At 32.0% G+C, this 18,472-nt stretch overlaps 1 protein-coding gene across 2 annotated transcripts in view; it reads left to right on the top strand.

Annotated features, from left to right (window-relative positions):
- LOC107443541 (rabphilin-3A) overlaps window positions 1–18,472 on the top strand; it is a 105,939-nt gene that overhangs the window by 64,654 nt on the left and 22,813 nt on the right. For both annotated transcript variants that reach the window (XM_087164563.1, XM_087164562.1), the window contains exons 11-13: window positions 371–458; window positions 15,081–15,151; window positions 16,840–16,914. In XM_087164563.1, the coding sequence (XP_087020689.1) occupies window positions 371–458; window positions 15,081–15,151; window positions 16,840–16,914 (234 nt within the window). The remainder of the gene's footprint in view (window positions 1–370; window positions 459–15,080; window positions 15,152–16,839; window positions 16,915–18,472) is intronic.

The following is an 18,472-nucleotide window of genomic DNA, read 5'->3' as shown; positions in this document are numbered from 1 at the left end:
GCTACGGAGTTGAACATTAGTAGTCGTAAACCCAGAAATTGGGTCGCTTGTTCAACGACGTTTATAAAATAAAATATAAAATCAAAATCGCGTAATCTACTGTGGATTTTGTATGGATAATGACTTGTTTTCAATCTTATAAATTCAAATTTAGATCCAACCATGTGCGGCGGTCAATTTTCATTTCTTAACCAGCATGAAACAGTGCAATGGATTCTGAACCATTTTGACTCGATCGGAAAAAATGGAAATATGGTCACACGCAGAAATTAAACCCGGACCGTTAATGTTTTGAATTTTATATAAAGGTACTTTTTAAAAGGTACTCTTTAAAAGGTATTATTATGTACTTTTTTTTTCTTTCTTCTAGGAGTCTCAGCATTCTCCAAGACATCGTACTGCTTCCCTAAATCGTAGCGAAGAAAATTTTGAAGAGAAATCTACTGTTGAAGAATCTAGTAAGAAGAAAAATTTATTTTACAAGAAAAATAAACGTAAAAAGCAAAAGTAGTATAGTAAAAAAAATATTAATGTAATTCGTGCTTTGATCGCTATCCATCAATTCTTTTCAAAATTCGAGTTTTTTTTTATGCATTTGCTGCAACTAGTTGAACTATTTACGAACGATAAAGGATTTGATCTTTGTAGGACGCATCCGAGGCACTGCTTTCTAAAGAAAAAAAAAAACTAACTTTAATATTAAATAAATAAACCGAAGAAACTGAAGCGGTAAGATATTGCTGGATTAAAAATTTCTTTTGCTTCTAAAATATACAAATTGGAAATAACAGTCAACGAGTTTCAAGCACTCAAATATAGGCTCCCAGTTTCAAGACTCGCCAGACGTGAATGAGAAGAAAGAACCGTTTTTTCTTCCTCACCTTCATTTTTTGATGGCAACTTTACATTTTTATTTCAAATCATTTTTGTTTCTTCTTATTCCTGTCTCATTCACATCTCATCTTTTCTCATTCACATCTTGAAAGTGGGCGCCTACTTTTGAGGGCTTAAAACTTGTTAACTGCTATTTCCAATTGGTTAATTTTTAAGCGGTTAATTTTTAGTTTTTAAAGTAACACCTATTTAATAGCTCAAAGTTTTTTATTATTTGTATTTGCAATCTTAACAACATTGTCGAAATGTTTGTTAAGATTATATTTTGTAAAAATTTTAATTGTGGCATTCTTTGGTTTTGAAGCAGTTTATAAATTTTAATAATTTGTTAATTTGCCCTCTAACATTTGAGGTTTTGAGAGTTATTTCTTACGGTGGTATGAAATAAAGCAGATATTTCTAAATGAAAAACTTCATTCACTTCAAAAATGTGTAAATAAGAAATAAACGTCCACATGTTTCCAGCGCTCAAAAATCAGGCACCCATTTTCAAGATTTGTCAGGCATTAAAGAGATCCACGTTACATCACATGAATTTTCATTCATCTCTGGCAAATCTTGAAAATGGGTGCCTGTTTCTAAACGCTTGAAACATGTATTTGAAGCGAATGAAGTTTTTATTCAAGTAATATCTTACCTTTTTCAGTTTCAGGGATTATTTATTTAAAAGTAGATATTTATTAAACAAACATGGATTTTCTTAAAATTTTTAACAGAATTTAAGAGCAAAACTATGTATTAATATGACTTATGATTTATAAATTATTTATATGTAGTGGTTGACTAAATTCTTTTAATTGAAACTTTAAAAAAAATTACCTTAGTAACCACTAAAAAAATATTTTCTGAAACTACCGATAAAACCTAGCTCTAGTAATAAACTTTAGAAACTAGCTCAAAAAAGCCCTTAAAAATAATCCGTAATTAGTGTAGTATTATTTTTAAAAATGAAGCAATTATTTTAAAATTGAAAAAAATTTCCTTTACGTAAAAGAGAGTTTACTAATTGAATCAAATTTAAAAATTTGCATTTCTTTCTAATATTCAATAACTAAACTGTAATAACTATTTTTATGGTTGTTCTGTGTTTACTGAATATGTTTTTATTTGATTGACTGTTAGTCGCTTCTCTGAAAAATAAGTCCAAAATTAATTTGTTTATTTCACATTTTGTTAATTTTATTATTTTTATTTTGTATGATTTTCACTTATTTCTGCTAGTCAAACTTGTGATGCTTCACATTTCTGTTTCTCTTTAAATTTGTTTTATGTTAGTTTTATTAAAATTTATTTTATGTCATTAAAGTTTACTTTTATTTTATTTGCTTCTTTGTGTTTTTGCTTTTTACAAAATTAATTTATTGCCACAAAAAATTATCTTTATTCAGACAAAATTTTATCAATTAATTCTCGAACACATTTTGCAGTTTACAGCCGGGACAGATTCTAATTTAGAGGGGGGGGGAGGAACAGGACTTAACCCTTTGGCCACTAAAAATTACTAATGGGGTGAAAAGCCCTTAGAAACTCATTGCAATATGTACCAGTCGTAGAGTGAAACCAAGTATACGTTGCGTCAAATATCCCCCAGATGGCGCTAAAGAGTTTCTTGCATGAAATAGCATTGTGATTTTGCTCTGGAACAGATATATCCCACTAGTACTCTTCATTGGGACACATATATCCCACTCGTATTCTTCATTGGGATCGTTATGTCCATTCATATTTTTTCAAAAGAACAAAAATATGAGTTGTCCAATGTGTAATGTCGGGTTATGCAAAGATTGCTTCACCCTGTATCGTACCATGTAAAAAAAAAGTCCATATAATAAATTTTTCCGGAATGATAGATGTGCTTGTAGTAAGTCGATCACTACAGGAGGGACACATGTATTCCACCAATAAGTACGCCCGGGACATATATGTCCCAGCCTCTAAATTGATAACCGCTTGTTAGAAAAATCCCAAATACTAAATTTGCCTTACTTGTGACCTATTTTGTCTTTTTGAATAATAAACGGGACAAAAAAATCATTTTTATTAAATTCGTAGTCAAAGGGTTAAAACATCTTTTCTTGTGTTCTGTTTGACATTTTTATTCAATTATTACTATTAGGTCACACTCTCCCTATATCTTGTTCAAATTTTCAATCGTTAAAAGAATACTTTTTATTCATACACTCAACGACAAATACAATTTTTTAAGCATGTAGTGTATGGCACTTGATGTTAATGCAGTTTTTTCAAATATTAATTCATTCATTAAATGTAATTAATTAATTTTAGTTTTATATGGAAGGAAAAAAATGACTATTTAATAAAAAGTAACTAAAATAAAATTTTTCTTTGTTGACCTAAGTAGGGATAGACTTTAAAAAATAAATTTTTGTAAAACGTAGTTTGGAATATTAAAAAAATTTATTACAAGTAAAAATTCCAGTTCATAGTTTTCTTTGTTTAGCCTTTAATTTATATAAGAATAAGTGATATTATATAACATACAAGTAATAATATGAAACATCTATTAATTGAAACTTTTGTGGCGTAACTACCACTATAATTATTAAACTTCAATTTACTAGTATATAAAACATGCCATCTGTAAACAGACTTTAGAATCTTTTGGTTTTTAAAAGTTGGCGTAGTCTTAAGTATCATTATTGTAGCACTGCCAATATAGTATGCATTAAGAACTTCGTAACCGTGAATTTCTCGTTCTTGTGACAGCAGAATTATAATTAAACTAGGAGGCTCCGCCCCCTGCTCGCTAACGCTCGCCAATCCCCGAGAATTGCTACGCAATCCTGTGTGGTTCACGCAGTGAACCATGGGTCGCTGCGCTCGCTCGCCAATTAATACAATATTCTAGCACAAAGACATAGTATATTATGATCAAAGACATAGTATTTTATCAAAGACATAGTATTGTACTTACGTAGATGAATTCTATCAATGTTCTTATTGGCTTTTAAAAAAGTATATTAGCTATTTAAATTGTACTGAAAAAATCAAAACATTAGCTAAATAAGAAACATATTAGCAAAATAAATTATCAAATATTGCAGTTACTCACCTAAATTCAACTAAATGTGTATAATAAATTAGTTAATGCTAGAAATTCTGAATGTTTTAGAGAAAAAAAATTATTATTTAAAAATATAAACTTTAAACCCTAACTTTTCCTTGTGAGATAATAACCCTCAAAAAGTCTTTCATTTTCAAGAACACAAAAATTTGTTTTATCGCCAAATGAAATATTTTTTGGTGATCAGCATTATTGAAATCAATTTCTATATTAGTTAACTTTTGTGATAAAGTACATAACATTTTAGAACAAAATATGGATGTTTTACATACAATAAATTAAAATGCATGGCTGTCAGCATTACCCGAGAAATATCACGTGGAGGTCGCCATGCTGCATTTCTAATCGGTGAGTTTTGATTTTGGCAGTTCCCCTTGCCTACTGCCAATAGAAGTTTCAATTAAATTTTTTCCAAAAAGCATTTTTTTCTGCAAAGCTCTAAGAAATTAACACTAAGCATTTAGCATTTCTTTGAAAACACAATTATAGATTTGGCATCTTGGAGCAATTACTGAAAGGCTTGACAGGCTAACTCTTGACAGGCTAACATAAAGTTGTCCATGATTAAAAACTTGTTTAGTCAATACTAAACTGATTTTCTCAAAAGTCTGACCTTGTGACTTATTTATAGTCATAGAGAAGGCCAGCCTAATTAATTCCTAATTGAGTTTAAATTAAATATTATCATGTTTTTAGGGCATGAATCTGAATTGAACAACCTGATAATGCTCACTCTGGTTATTGTTTCCGTTTTTAAAAGCTATATGTTGAGCCACCTCATGTGACATTTGCCATGTGACATTTTTATCATCAATCATTGGTCGATTTTCTAACGTTGCCATTCGGGGAGTTGTTATGAGACTTTTTTTTGGTGCCGTGTAAGAGAAATATATATATAGATTGTCAGTACTTTAATTTGATCTTAATAAAATTTAAGGGTATTGGCATGATTATTTCAGTATAAACATTTATTTAAGAAACCCCAGGCATTTGTGAAGTATAACAGACCTTCCATCTAGTATGGTCATGGATAAATATGTCTTTTATTGCAGCAACATTTAAGCTTTAAAATCAAAACTTGGTGTTAAACAAATGGTTTTTTTCACATCGGCAAATAAATAATCTCTCGTTTGGCAAAAATGCCTTAAAGTGTTGGCAAAGTAATTAAATGTTTAGAAAATGTGCCCCTCATAAATTATTTTGATTACCGCTGAGTAAAATTTTTAACTACCGTACAAAGTAATCAGCCTACGCACACGGAAAATTTAATAAATGGTATCGATTTTGTTGTAAAGAACCTGAAAATTTCACAATATTAGCTTTCACCATGGAAGTAAAATTTCATACCTACAGAGATGCCAACTGCTCCGGACGCGAAAAAAGAATTAAAAAAACCGTAAGTAACTACTAGGTAAATTTTGCAAATATTTGACTATTTTTGCTTGCTTTTTAATAGGTGTAATATGTTGTAAGTACTCTAAAGTGGTGAATTATATAAGCCTACGAATTATTTAGAAATAGTGGTGGATAAAAATCTACTATATTGAATTTATTAAACAAAGAATCACCATTCATAAACTACCACTTTAAAATATATATTTGCTGTCCGGATCAAGTTGGCATCTATCACCTTTGGAGCTGTATTTATAAATTTAGAGAAAATAAAATATTCTGGCTGCAAACATTATAATAATAAAAATTATATTTTTATAAGTGTATTAAACTATTCCTTTTTTTCTTTCTTTTTTTTAAATCTCTTGTTATTACTATTAATAAATCAAAATATATAGTACACTGAAGAGCCAAAAAAACTGGTACAGGCATGAGTATGCAAATAAAGGGGTATGGAGCTAATCAAAGTACAGCACTGCGATCGGCAACGCGTATATAAGACAACGAGTGTCCAGCACAGTTCTTAGATCGGTTACTGCTGCTACAATGCCAGGTTATACAGATTTAAGTGAGTTTGAACGCGGTGTTATAGTCGACGCACGGGAGATAGAACATAGCATCTCCGAGATAGCAATGAAATTTGGATTTTCACGTACGACCATTTCAGGAGTATACCGTGAGTATCGGAAATGCTGTAAAACATCAAATCTACGACATCGCTGGGATATTTGGGATGCCTTGCAACGTGATGTTCAGAAGATATCCCCACCCCCTCTTACTCCCACTGGTTTATGGACAGCCCTGAAGGATTCATGGTGTCAATAATTATCTCCAGCACTACTTCACACATTGATCGAATCCATGCCATGTCGTGTTGCGGCACTTCTGAGTTCTCGCGGGGGCCTTACACGATATTAGGCAGATATACCAGTTTTTTTGGCTCTTCAGTGTAAATTATAGTACTATGAGAACAATTTTCCTTTTAAGAAGACTCAAATTCAGGAAAGCCACAGGCGAATAATGATGTTAAAAGTGGTGATTCATGAAAATCAAAAATCTATTAAAAGAAATTGAAATGAGCAAATTTTTCTTTCATATTTCTTTTAGTTTTACTATTAAAGAAATTTTAAGTAAAATTTTACTTTAAATATGAATAATTCACAATGAATGTATTGGTGGTAGTTACGATTCAATAATTATATAAATTAGAAAAATAAAAAATGAATTAAGTTTTTACCGATTCTTAAATTTTTAGTCCCCTGTGGCCACCCTGCAAATTGAAATTACCCAATTTTAACAGGAGATTTTTTTCTTAAATATTTAAAGTACAGGGATGACACGGACTGATAAAAATGTAAAAAGAGTTCAAAACTCAATTTATCTTTATTTATTTAATTATTCAATCGTAACTACCAACATACATTGCAAAATATTTATATTTATTATCAAAACTATTCTTTGCATTTACTTTCAATTGTAAACTGGAAGAAATATACAAGACAAAGTTCCAAATTTTAATCTGGTTTAATAGGCCTTGCATCAGAAAGGTTCTGGGTTCGAATCCCGGGCAAGGCATGGATGTTTTTTCATTATCTGTCCTTACTGTGACAGCAACGTTGGCCCACCTAATATGGTGTCCCTGAAAGAGTGGCCAACTATAGTTTGTCTAAAATAAGAACTCCTCCAGACATTCGTCTGAATCTATGGCGGTGACTATGGTAACGAGGTATGACTATTTCAAGTAGGGGTGTGGGGTCGGGTCGGCGAGAGAAAGGGAGTCACTTTCTTCGGTCTATTGCGTTAATCCTAGAGTGAAGCTACCCTCCCTAAAATGACCCATTCTTGTTTCCACAGCACCAGACAGCCACAGACTTTGTGGCGAGAGGAATTAACTTAGACAAACTATAATCTGCTCTTCGGATGCCTGTGTTGACGGAAGTTCATTCCCCAGACAGGCATTAGTCAAAAAAATCTGGTTTAATAGATTTTTGCTGTTTATTAATTACCACTTTTAACGTTTTTAGTTCGCCCGTGGCATCCCTAAAAGTAAGAGCAAATTTTATACTTTCATATGTGTTACTTGATTTAGTATTGATTTGACCTACAAAAAAAAATAAAGAAATATATCGGTAAAAGGTAAAACATTTTATCAACTAAATAAACAAGTATATGAACTGATAACACTGGAGAAAGAATTTTTGGTTCCATTTATGGAAATGATTGATCTTAACTAATTCGAGAGTGGAGATTTCAAGACTTAAATTATTTTTGTCCGAAAGATGATTTTTTTTTAAATAATAATTTTAGTTAAGCTTCTTTTTTTCTTTTCTTTTTTTTTTGCCAAATGATGTGCAAGTTAAGAGCGTATTGCTTTATATACATATATATAGCCTTGCCTTCTAATTTGAAAATAACACTCAAGGCAAAAAATATATTACTTAAACGAATGGCCTCACAAATTAAAATGTAGTATCACCTTTGTACTACTCCCTACGTTTAAGAAGAGGAGCACGTACTATAGAGAAAAAAAGTCATTTAATATTCACTCGAGTACATTTTAAAGAATCCTGGTTAGAAAGATATTACATAAAAACTGTAGACCGAGTAAAGATTTGAAATAAGTGATGCGCAAAGTTCTAATATCCATTCAAAAATCTGTTTCCTGGTGTAACAGTTTAGTGAAGTCTTTGAGCTCTGCCAAAATTTCCACATTTGAAGTTATACGATGCGTATGCAGGAGCATCGTTCGTGTCATATTAAAGTTGTGTTTTTTCATAAATAAAGACAGTTTCCTTGAATGCCCCCCGGCGGGGGCGGAACAGGGTAGAGTAATAAAATAAATAAAGGCAGTCACGTGATGAAACGCTCATATATTATAGCTGTATTACCCCTTTTTTCTCTGAAGTGCAAGCCCGGTCGGAGATAGTAGTGCAAACTAGCGACCCAATAGTAGTAGTGAGCCAAGTTAGTGCAGTACTCAGAGTAGTAAACCCCTCTCATGTTTAACAATTTTTGATAATTTTATGGTAATGAATTTGATTAAAAGGAGGAAAAAAAGTATTTTCACCATTAAACTTCTTCAGAGAAACAAGCTGAAAAGTTCTGTTAAACATGAACTGTTTGGGTTTTTTTAATCGTCACTGAACAGCTGACCCAATTTTGAGTTAACGCTTACCAATGTTCAATTCCTTGTAATTCCTTCTGGATCAGGTATTACTAAAAAATGTATGACTTTTTGATGGCACTAGCATTTGCGTTTTATGGTGAGAGAAACCTCGCACAGTTAGCCTGACGGCAAGGGGACTCTAACCCATGATCCGTCTGTGGATATTTCACGTCAGCACTGTGGTCGGTATGAATCAAGTGCAGAGTTCGTATCAACCAGTTGTCGCTAGGATTCGAACATGGTTCACCTCATTAGGAGGCGAGTGCTCCATCCCCTGAGCCACCACGGCTCAAACATAAACTGTTGCAGCAAGGAGGTAGATTTTTTTTCTGTTGTGTGAAATTTTAGAACGAGTCTTAGATATTTTCGCTTCACTTATTTCAAATATGTAGTCAATTTCTCGCTAAAAGCTGCAATTTTTTTGTAATTCAATTATTATATGTATTCCTTACACCTATATTTGTTAAAATTCACTCTAGTAAATACTAAGCGTTCCCCCCTTCTCTACTACTTAGGAAGTGGTAGAATGAAGGGATAATACATTTCAGTTTACGTTAAAGTTCAATGAGTTTTTTAATGTTTGTTGTCAATGGAGAAGAAAAGTGTATGTACATAAATCTATGCCATCTTTATAAACCAGTACATTCACATGCAAATAAACTTAACTAAAAACACAATTTTTTAAAATAATTTGTAGTATTCGGAAAGAAATAGTTTTAGATTTGAAACCCGAATTAGGAAGCCTCAAGTACTCGTATAAATGTTACAAAACATTTGCTTTCCACAGTGTTATTATTTAAGCCGTTAAATTTCTTATCAAGGTTAGAGTCTTGCAAAGTTTTAATACATGAAAAATTGCTGCGAGGTGGGGTTTGGGGGTATTTTTCCTTAAAATTGCAAAAGTGAAAGAGAAAAAAACTCTTTATAATCATCAGATTTTTTTTTTTTTTTTTTGAAATTTACTTAACTTAACTTCAAGATATTTAAGCTTTTATCACCCCATGCCTTCCAAACAAGGAAAATATTGAGCAGTACTCATGGTTTAACCCTTTCGCGCCGACTGTCCCAAATACGTGACAGCATGAAACTGTATCAATCAGGATAAAAAGATAAAACTGGTAATCAAAGTAATTCTTTAGCAGTTTATTTGTGGGCGGAGTTATAATTGTTTGATTTATTTAATTCACCATTACTTTGTTCAAAATAAAACTATTTAGTTATACTTTGAACTAACATTGATTATATGTATGATTAAACTAACAATAATTAAAGTAAAACCAAAGTAAGTCTGTCAAATTAGCAACGACTACATTTAAGTTACCGTTTTTTATTTAATTACAACTTGATTCTGATTTTGTACGAATGCTTTTCTGAATCACCCGTCCCCAAGGGGTTAAAGCAGACTGTGAGGTTGGCAGGTATTTTATTTACGTCGTTCTAGAACTGTACAATTGGCGACGGTCTGGGAAACATCCCTGAGGATAATCCGAAGACATGTCTTCTGCAGTGGGGACGGCTCCTCAGCTTTGGTAGCTCGAAGAGCTGCGTGAAATAGAGCTCTTTACGGTAAAACAGTTTAATGAGAACTGATACTGCTCACTCTCGGTCTCTACGCAAGCTGATCAAAGTGGTCATCTATCCTCTTACTAACATCAGCCAGTGATGCTTGACTTCGGTGTTCTACTGCGAACCGTATATTTACGATCAGTCTACAGCAAGCCTCCGAAGATCCAAGAAGAAATTAAGCCTTCTTCAAGTGAAATTTTGAAAATTTCGCCCAAAAGCTTTAAGAACTTAACTCGCTGTTAATTAAAATCGTGGCCTTTTTTTCCTTTATCAGGCAATGAATTGGGAAAAAAGAAAAAATAAAGCTGCCATCTGGAAATTGTAAAAATTAATTAAAAAAATCGCGAAAAGAACCAAAATAAGGTTATTTGATTTTTTTTTTACCGATTAAGATACCTCCGAAATCATCGTTGCCACAAATTATCATATTTCAGAACTTTTCGTCTGTCTTGCTCCACTTAAAAAGTCTACCGGTAAAAATAAACATTATTCTTTCCTTTTATTAAAAAAAATGGTAAACGTAGGTGAGGGAGTGTTTTCAGAAAACGATGGGTGATGCGTAAAAACGGTGGGTCATATGCTATACTTTTTACAAAAGCAACTTATGGTTAGTTATCTTTACAGAACCAATGATGTCAAGACCTAATGACTAAAACACACTCGTGTAAGCAGGGAAATAAGCGGCTTCAACAATTTTTAAATTGAAAATTGGGTCATAGTCAAAATATTGATAAATAAGCAAAATAGTTTTTTTTTTTTTTTTTTTTTTTGTATCACCAAAAACTTAACCGATAGACGTCAAAATATCCAAAAAAAATTTGTTCAGAAAGTAAATCAATAAAATACTAAATAACAATAAATTTTAGAAGAGCAAAAAATTTTCTGTTAGCTTTTGAAATAATTCGTTGTTATTTCTTATGACACTTCGACAATCCTGGTCTTATGCGGATTTACGCTTCACAAGTGAGCACCGCAAAGGTGAAGGTACGTCTAGGTTCAAATCGTCAAGGATCGGTTTCAGCACAACTCATTCATCACTTCCTCAATTTAGGCATAAACCTGGCACGGCGCTGGACTCAAGTTAATGAGAATGCGAGTTCGAATCCAGCAAGCCGAAGACTCTCCGTGTAGTAAATAGTGACTGCTGCACGTTAAATCTGTCGGGTCACAAAGTGCTCCATGTTCCCATAACAAATCAACACCTCTGGGTGTACTGAATTGGAGACTGATAGTTCTCTGCTTAAGGTCAAAGTTACGATCTGAGGACGAATGAATGAATATATAATTGAGTCCGCTCTATAAACGGGTGTGACGTATGGGTGTGGCAGAAGTCGAATTCTTGGCCATAGATGAAACAACTGAAAAACAAGAACAATCGCACCCACTCTGCCTTAATGGCCGACTACAATAACAACAGACATAAATCTGAAAGGGAAGGAAATTTTCTCCAGATCCCTGTTCTTATAGTACTGTTCAGCGACCGACCACAAGACTTTTGATTAGACAGATCTTACGAGCACGTATATCACATGCACTTAGTGCGTCTTAGCTGAGGCAAGAATGGTGCCTTGGTTCCTTCTAACCGGATTCTCTAACCACTGGGCTACCACGGCCCCTGTTAATTCGTTAATTTGGGATTTATTATTCACTGAATTGAGATTTTTGACAGCATTTCAATTAGAGGAAAAGAAAAATATGTTAAATCGCTTTATTTGGTAACTAGAAGAGCGTTAAAGTGGAGTCCAATTGTATTAAAGTGAAACAAAAAGTTTTTAAACTCAGATCAAACAGCATGAAACAAACATGGTATCAAACCAGACTATTAAACAACAAAGTTAAAATGTTGTTCTTAGCATTAAGTTTATAAATTAAAGTAATAGTTTAAACCCATAAGCAATCAAACCGTTTTTAATTTTTTCTTTTAATCCAGCCTTTGCTCTTTCAGAACTCAATAATGATTGGTCAGAGTTATAAAACCTTTTTTCCTTATAATATTAATTTGTGATGCTTATAGTTTATTTTTTTACTTTATTTTATAAAAATAAATACGAAATGAGAAAATGGTCATAATCTTGAATATACCAGATATTATTAATCTTGAATGTTTATAATCTATTCATGATCTTGAATATTAATTATATATTCACAATCTTGAATATATCATACTAGGAGGCTCCGCCCCCTGCTCGCTAACGCTCGCCAACCCCCGAGAATTGATACGCAATCCTATGTGGTTCACGCCGTGAACCATGGCTCGCTGCACTCGCTCGCCAATGAACACAATGTTCTAGCACAAAGACATAGTATATTATCATCAAAGACATAGTATATTATCATCAAAGAGATAGTATTTTATCATCAAAGACATAGTATTGTACTTATGTAGAAGAATTCTATCAATGTTCTTATTGGCGTTTAAAAAAGTATATTAGCTATTTAGATTGTACATGGTGAAAAATCAAAACATTAGCTAAATAAAAAACATATTAGCAAAATAAATTATCAAATATTGCAGTTACTCACCTAAATTCAACTAAATGTGTATAATAAATTAGTTAATGCTAGAAATTCTGAAAGTTTTAGAAAAAAATTTTATTATTTGAAAATATAAACTTTAAGCCCTAACTTTTCCTTGTGAGATAATAACCCTCAAAAAGTCCTTCATTTTCAGAACACAAAAAATTGTTTTATCGCCAAATGAAATATTTTTTTGTGATCAGCATTATTGAAATCAATTTCTATATTAATTAACATTTGTGATAAATACATAACATTTTAGAACAAAATAAGGATGTTTTACATACAATAAATTAAAATGCATTGCTGTTAGCATTACCCGAGAAATACCACGTGGAGGTCGCCATGTTGCATTTCTAATCGGGGAGTTTTGATTTTGGCAGTTCCCCTTGCCTACTGCCAATAGAAGTTTCAATTAAATTTTTTCCAAAAAACATTTTTTTTCTGCAAAGCTCTAAGAAATTAACACTAAGCATTTAGAATTTCTTTGAAAACATAATTATAGATTTGGCATCTTGGAGCAATTACTGAAAGGCTGTCAAATGACATAACTCAAATGACAGACCAACATAAAGTTGTCCATGGCTAAAAACTTGTTTAGTCAATACTAAACTGATTTTCTCAAAAGTCTGACCTTGTGACTTATTTATAGTCATGGAGAAGGCCAGCTTAATAGGAAATTGTTTTCTCTTAAAAGAAAACGGCATGTTGTTATCAGAGGGGATTAGAGGTATTCTCGGAATGAAAAATATACCTGCTTCATCATCATCAATCAGTTTAGCTTTAATTAAATTACGCTGCAAGTTTGTAACAATTAATCTAGTGCCATTACAGAGTCCTTTAGATGGCATTAAATTTTATTATCATGTACTTAGGGCATGAATCTGAATTGAACAACCTGACAATGCTCACTCTGGTTATTGTTTCCGCTTTTAAAAGCGCTATATGTTGAGCCATCTCATGTAACATTTGCCATGTGACATTTTTAGCAGCAAACATTGGTCGATTTTTTAACGTTGCCATTCGGGGAGTTGTAATGAGGCTTTTTTTGGTGCCGTGTAAGAGAAATATATATATAGATATTATTTATCTTGACTGTTCATAATACTTTCGTAATCTTGAATATATCATATTATCAATCTTTAGTACTCATATTATATTCAAAATTTTAAATACAGTAAATTCGCGATAATTCGAATCTGATAGGACTCACGAAAAACTTCGACATATCGGAAGTTCGACTTAACGTTAGTTTCGGTTTTGGACTTTCAAAATATTGTCGGATTATTTAATTAATGCTTATTAATCACAAATCTTCTAAATGCTTACAATATTTAAAATCATTTTTCTGACAAGCCATTTACGATAAGACTTTTTGAAGCACTTTATGATACCCTGGTCCATCGGCTGCAACTCTGCTGTTGTGTTTGGCGGGAGAAACTGCAAGTTTACTGCTTTCAAATTAGGTAGATCATTATGCGCTGTGCTTTTATCCATAAAGAGTATCACTTTTCTTTTTTTAGCGAAGAATTTCCCATCCAATTTTCTTAAGTCTTCAAATAAAACTGATGTCATCCAAAACTTTTTGTTAGACTTGTAATCCAAAGGATACCTTTTTACATTCTTGAAACATCGGGGATTTCGGTATTTTCCGATAACAAGTAAGGGCGATTTCTTTGTCCCCGACGCATTTCCTTCAACTAGGACAGTCAAGCGTTCCTTGCTCATTCAAGACATTTAAAAAATAAACCCATTTCATCAATGTTGAAAACATAATTTTAACTGTATCCTTGAAGTAAATTTGGTAACGTTTCATTTAACCACTTTTCACATACTTCAAGAGGGACAGCTTTATCTTCTCCATGAAGAGTGCGAAAGACATTGTGTGTGTGTTGCAAAGGAAGGGGCAAGATATCAGCTCCTAGGTTTTTTTTCTTGCTTTAAAAGATTAAAAAAAAATCGAGTTAAAGGGAGTAAAATTCGAGTAATCGAGAATAATTAACATGAAATTGAAGATAAAAGGGTCGGGACCTCATGAAAATATCGAGTTATAGTAATATTCGAGTTATCGTACTTCGAGTTATAGCGAATTGACTTTATATATTTTGACCTATATTATTTATCTTGAATAGTTATAATTTTTCGTAATCTTGGATATATCATATAATTTCAGTCTTCAAAATTCATAATATATTCATAATCTTGAATATATATAATATTTTATTAATTTTGAATATTCATAATAAATTATTTATCTTGAATATTCATAATATATTCATAATTTTGAATATATCATATATTAATCTTGAATATTCATAATATATTCATAATTTTGAATATATCATATATTAATTTTGAATATTCATAATATATTCATGATCTTGAATATAATATACATTATTAACCTTGAATATTTATAATCTCTTCTCATTATTCATAAAATTTTCTTTTTTGTTTTAGGTACTTTAGAATTTAGTCTTTTGTTTGATGCACACAACCAAGTCCTCCACTGTACGATATACAGAGCAAAAGTAATAACTTAGATTCTTAATATACTTGAACTTACTTCAGGGCTGTAACTTATCTTAAAAAAAGGCAATGTTTTTGCACCAAAAAAAAGGAGAAATGGCTGGCAGTAAAATCGTTTTATTTCTAGATTGTTTTCGGCAGGAATAAATGTCCATTAACACCAAGACTTATTAATAATTATTATTCACTGTAAAAGAGGATACTTTCTTGTAAGTGCGTTATAGTTATACCCCTGGGTGAAAAAATAACTGATTGTATATAACAGGGCTCGAAAAAACTCAGAAATTTTACCCGTCCCCGAGGACGGCTTGTCCAACAATGTACCCGTCCTCCTTTGAAACTAACCCGTAGCTTCTAAATAAATAAAAATGTAATTTTATCTTATTTATTACTAACATTTATATAAATTGCTCAATGAATTAGTAGTTACTAGGATTACACATACTAGGATTGCATTATACAGTAATAAAAGAAATACTAGGTTACTAATAGCAAAACCTAGTATTTCTTTTATGAAATAATTTATTTCATTTAAGAAATAATTTAAATGACAAATGTCAAGTTATCTGGAATGTCAATTTATGCGAGGGTACTGCGTTTTCTAAATGAACCAAATATGACGTTTGCCAGTTCCACAATCAAGCTAATGATTTACAGAGGCACAGAAATCTGAAAGGGGTTTTCCATTTAGGTAGACGTTCATAATAGCGTTTAACGCTTCTTATTTAAGACCAGTACGTAATTTGTTTTTTTGTAAGTTCATTGCTGAAAAGCCTCTTTCAACAGCTGCAGTGCTCCCAGACAGAGAAAACATTAATTATCACCATGCACAGTATGTTGCTGTATTTCTAGATTAGAGGGTCATTTTAGAAGTGAGACGATAGACTCTTGTAGGATAACAAAAATTGAAAGTGTATCACGAACATTAACGGAAAAATGGCCGTCCGCGCGGACGTTGGATTCGAGAAATTTGTTGTCCGCGAGGAATTTTTGACCGCCGAAGACGGGCGGACGGGTGGTTTTTCGAGCCCTGGTATGTAATATACATAGTTTTTTTTTATTCAGCTAAAACTGTGTATAAAAAACTGTGTGGAGGCTTTCTTATGTAGGAAGTGATGGTTGGGCAAAGTGCTTAAAGCGTTTAGAAATGGAATCTGCTCCCCGAGAAAAATTCGTACTGGCCAAAATGAGGATAGGAAATTAATAACATTTTTAGATTTTAATAGCAGTAATTATGAAACGATTATATCATCATCATCAAAATATATCTAGGCGCCTGGGGCCGTTAGCCCATTCATCTTGTATTGTGGTCTTTAAGGTGGTTCTTTCTGGTAATTGGAATGCAATTGCAATAAAAGGAAATTAAATATTTTGTATTTTAGTTAAAATTACGTCAATATACAAAAATGATCTGCCATCGGCCTGAGGTTTATGTCTTTTCTTAAGTTTTCAAAAGAAGTTCAGAAGTTTCCAGAAGTTCCTTTGAGTTGAGTTCAAAATTAAAAAGCTAAAATTTTGAACATTGATGTTCGTAAACCCCAAAATGGGACGGCGGTTATAAAATTAAATAAAATGAATTATTAACATTCTATTAAGGTATCAAAATCTTTGCATGATAATATGATTCAAAAGACCGACTTTATAATTCAAACGTGGAGGGATTATTCTTATTCCTATTTTTTTCTTGCAGGGTCTTAAACCAACCGACTGTGATGGCCTTGCTGATCCTTATGTTCGCCTTCATCTTCTTCCCATTCAGAGCAAAGTAATAAATTACTCTTTCAAATATATATTGTTTACATTTTATTACAGTAACATAGAGTTCATGCCAGTGTGGCGAAATGGCGACAGTTGTCATTAAATGCTCTACCACTGTCGATAAAATCATATGTATGGGCTTCAAATTCGTCGCCTTGAAATATGTTTCGAATTTACAAAATAGTAACGAAAAATAGTTTTCTGCATAAATTCAATGCATTTAAATAACTTTATTGTACTAATTTTATTGTTTTACGCATGATACGTAATTCAAACGCATGGTTATCAAATGGAATAACAGAAAGTGGCTAGTACAATTTTTTTTAAAAATTTAAACCGTGAAATTTCAAATTTACATGTTGTAATGTGCATTTAAATTTTGTGCAAGTACAGAGAGTGTAATTGTTCATTAATCAAATAATATTTTTTGCTCTTTTAGAACTGACTTTATTTAGAGTTGACTTTTTTTAAATTTTATAATTTTTATATCATTAATTTTAAATATATTTTTTAAGTTGTTACTTTCTCTGTTTTCCTCATATGTTCATTCATTAGGTCTCAGCTTTTTAATCACTATGTTGAATCTACTTACTAATATTATATTAGCTTTCTTGCTCTTGATTTTAATGAATTCTAATCTCCAAACATTATGGACTAATGAACCCAATTAGTTTTAAAGTGTTATAGATAGCAACTAATAATTTTTGATGTGTATCATAACATAAACTATCCAACTGTAAAGTTAGATTTTTTTTCTACGTTTGTCTAACATATTAGATTTTGGACCACTAAAAAAATAGTCCTACTGGACCATTAAATTTTCGTTGCTGATGTTAATCTTACGAGTAACAGTTATATTTAGTGTACGTCTCGAAATTGTCAAAAGTTTTGAATTTTGCTCCATTTATGCAACAAATTGTTGCTAACGGAACAAAATTTGGGATTCAGCTAACAATTCAACACTATTCGAAACGGAGCGGAACATGAAAAAAATACGTTTTCATTGTTGAGCAATGGAGAGCCATTCTCTGTTCTTGTAGTTTCCAGTTCTGGTGATCATTATGTCGAATACGGTGCAGATGACATCTCTGAATACTTATAAGAATTTGGCAGGTACTTTATTTGAGTGACACTAGAGCAGCACAATGGGCTATTGCCAACAATCTGGGAAATATCCCTGTCGATGATCCGAAGACATGCCATCGCAATTTAAATCCTCTGCAGAAATAACAACCCAGATCATACGATTTATCCCTTTATTTGAAGGTTTAGGTTTATGCCAACGAACTCATAACCACCAGTGCCTTGGAGGAAGAAATTCAACCAAAATTAACGAAATTCATTTCTACCCTATTTTTTGAAGAACGGTTTTTTAAAATTTTGATAAAATCGTGTGTAAGAGCTAACATAAATGCTGAGAACGTTTACCTGATATTCATTTTCATACCTAACTCAGTATTATATATATTATAAAGTCAATATTTCTAAATATATGAGATTATTTTTATACATCTAAGAAATAGGTCTAGCATTTTTCGTTATAATGGCCAATTGAATTTGTTGTA

The sequence above is a fragment of the Parasteatoda tepidariorum genome, chromosome 5, assembly GCF_982258835.1.
Source record: "Parasteatoda tepidariorum strain Cologne lab strain chromosome 5, Ptep-v5.0, whole genome shotgun sequence".
NCBI classification, from domain to species: Eukaryota; Metazoa; Arthropoda; class Arachnida; order Araneae; family Theridiidae; genus Parasteatoda; species Parasteatoda tepidariorum.
The sequence above is the reverse complement of the archived record's forward strand: the minus strand, read 5'-3'. Positions and strand labels throughout refer to the sequence as shown.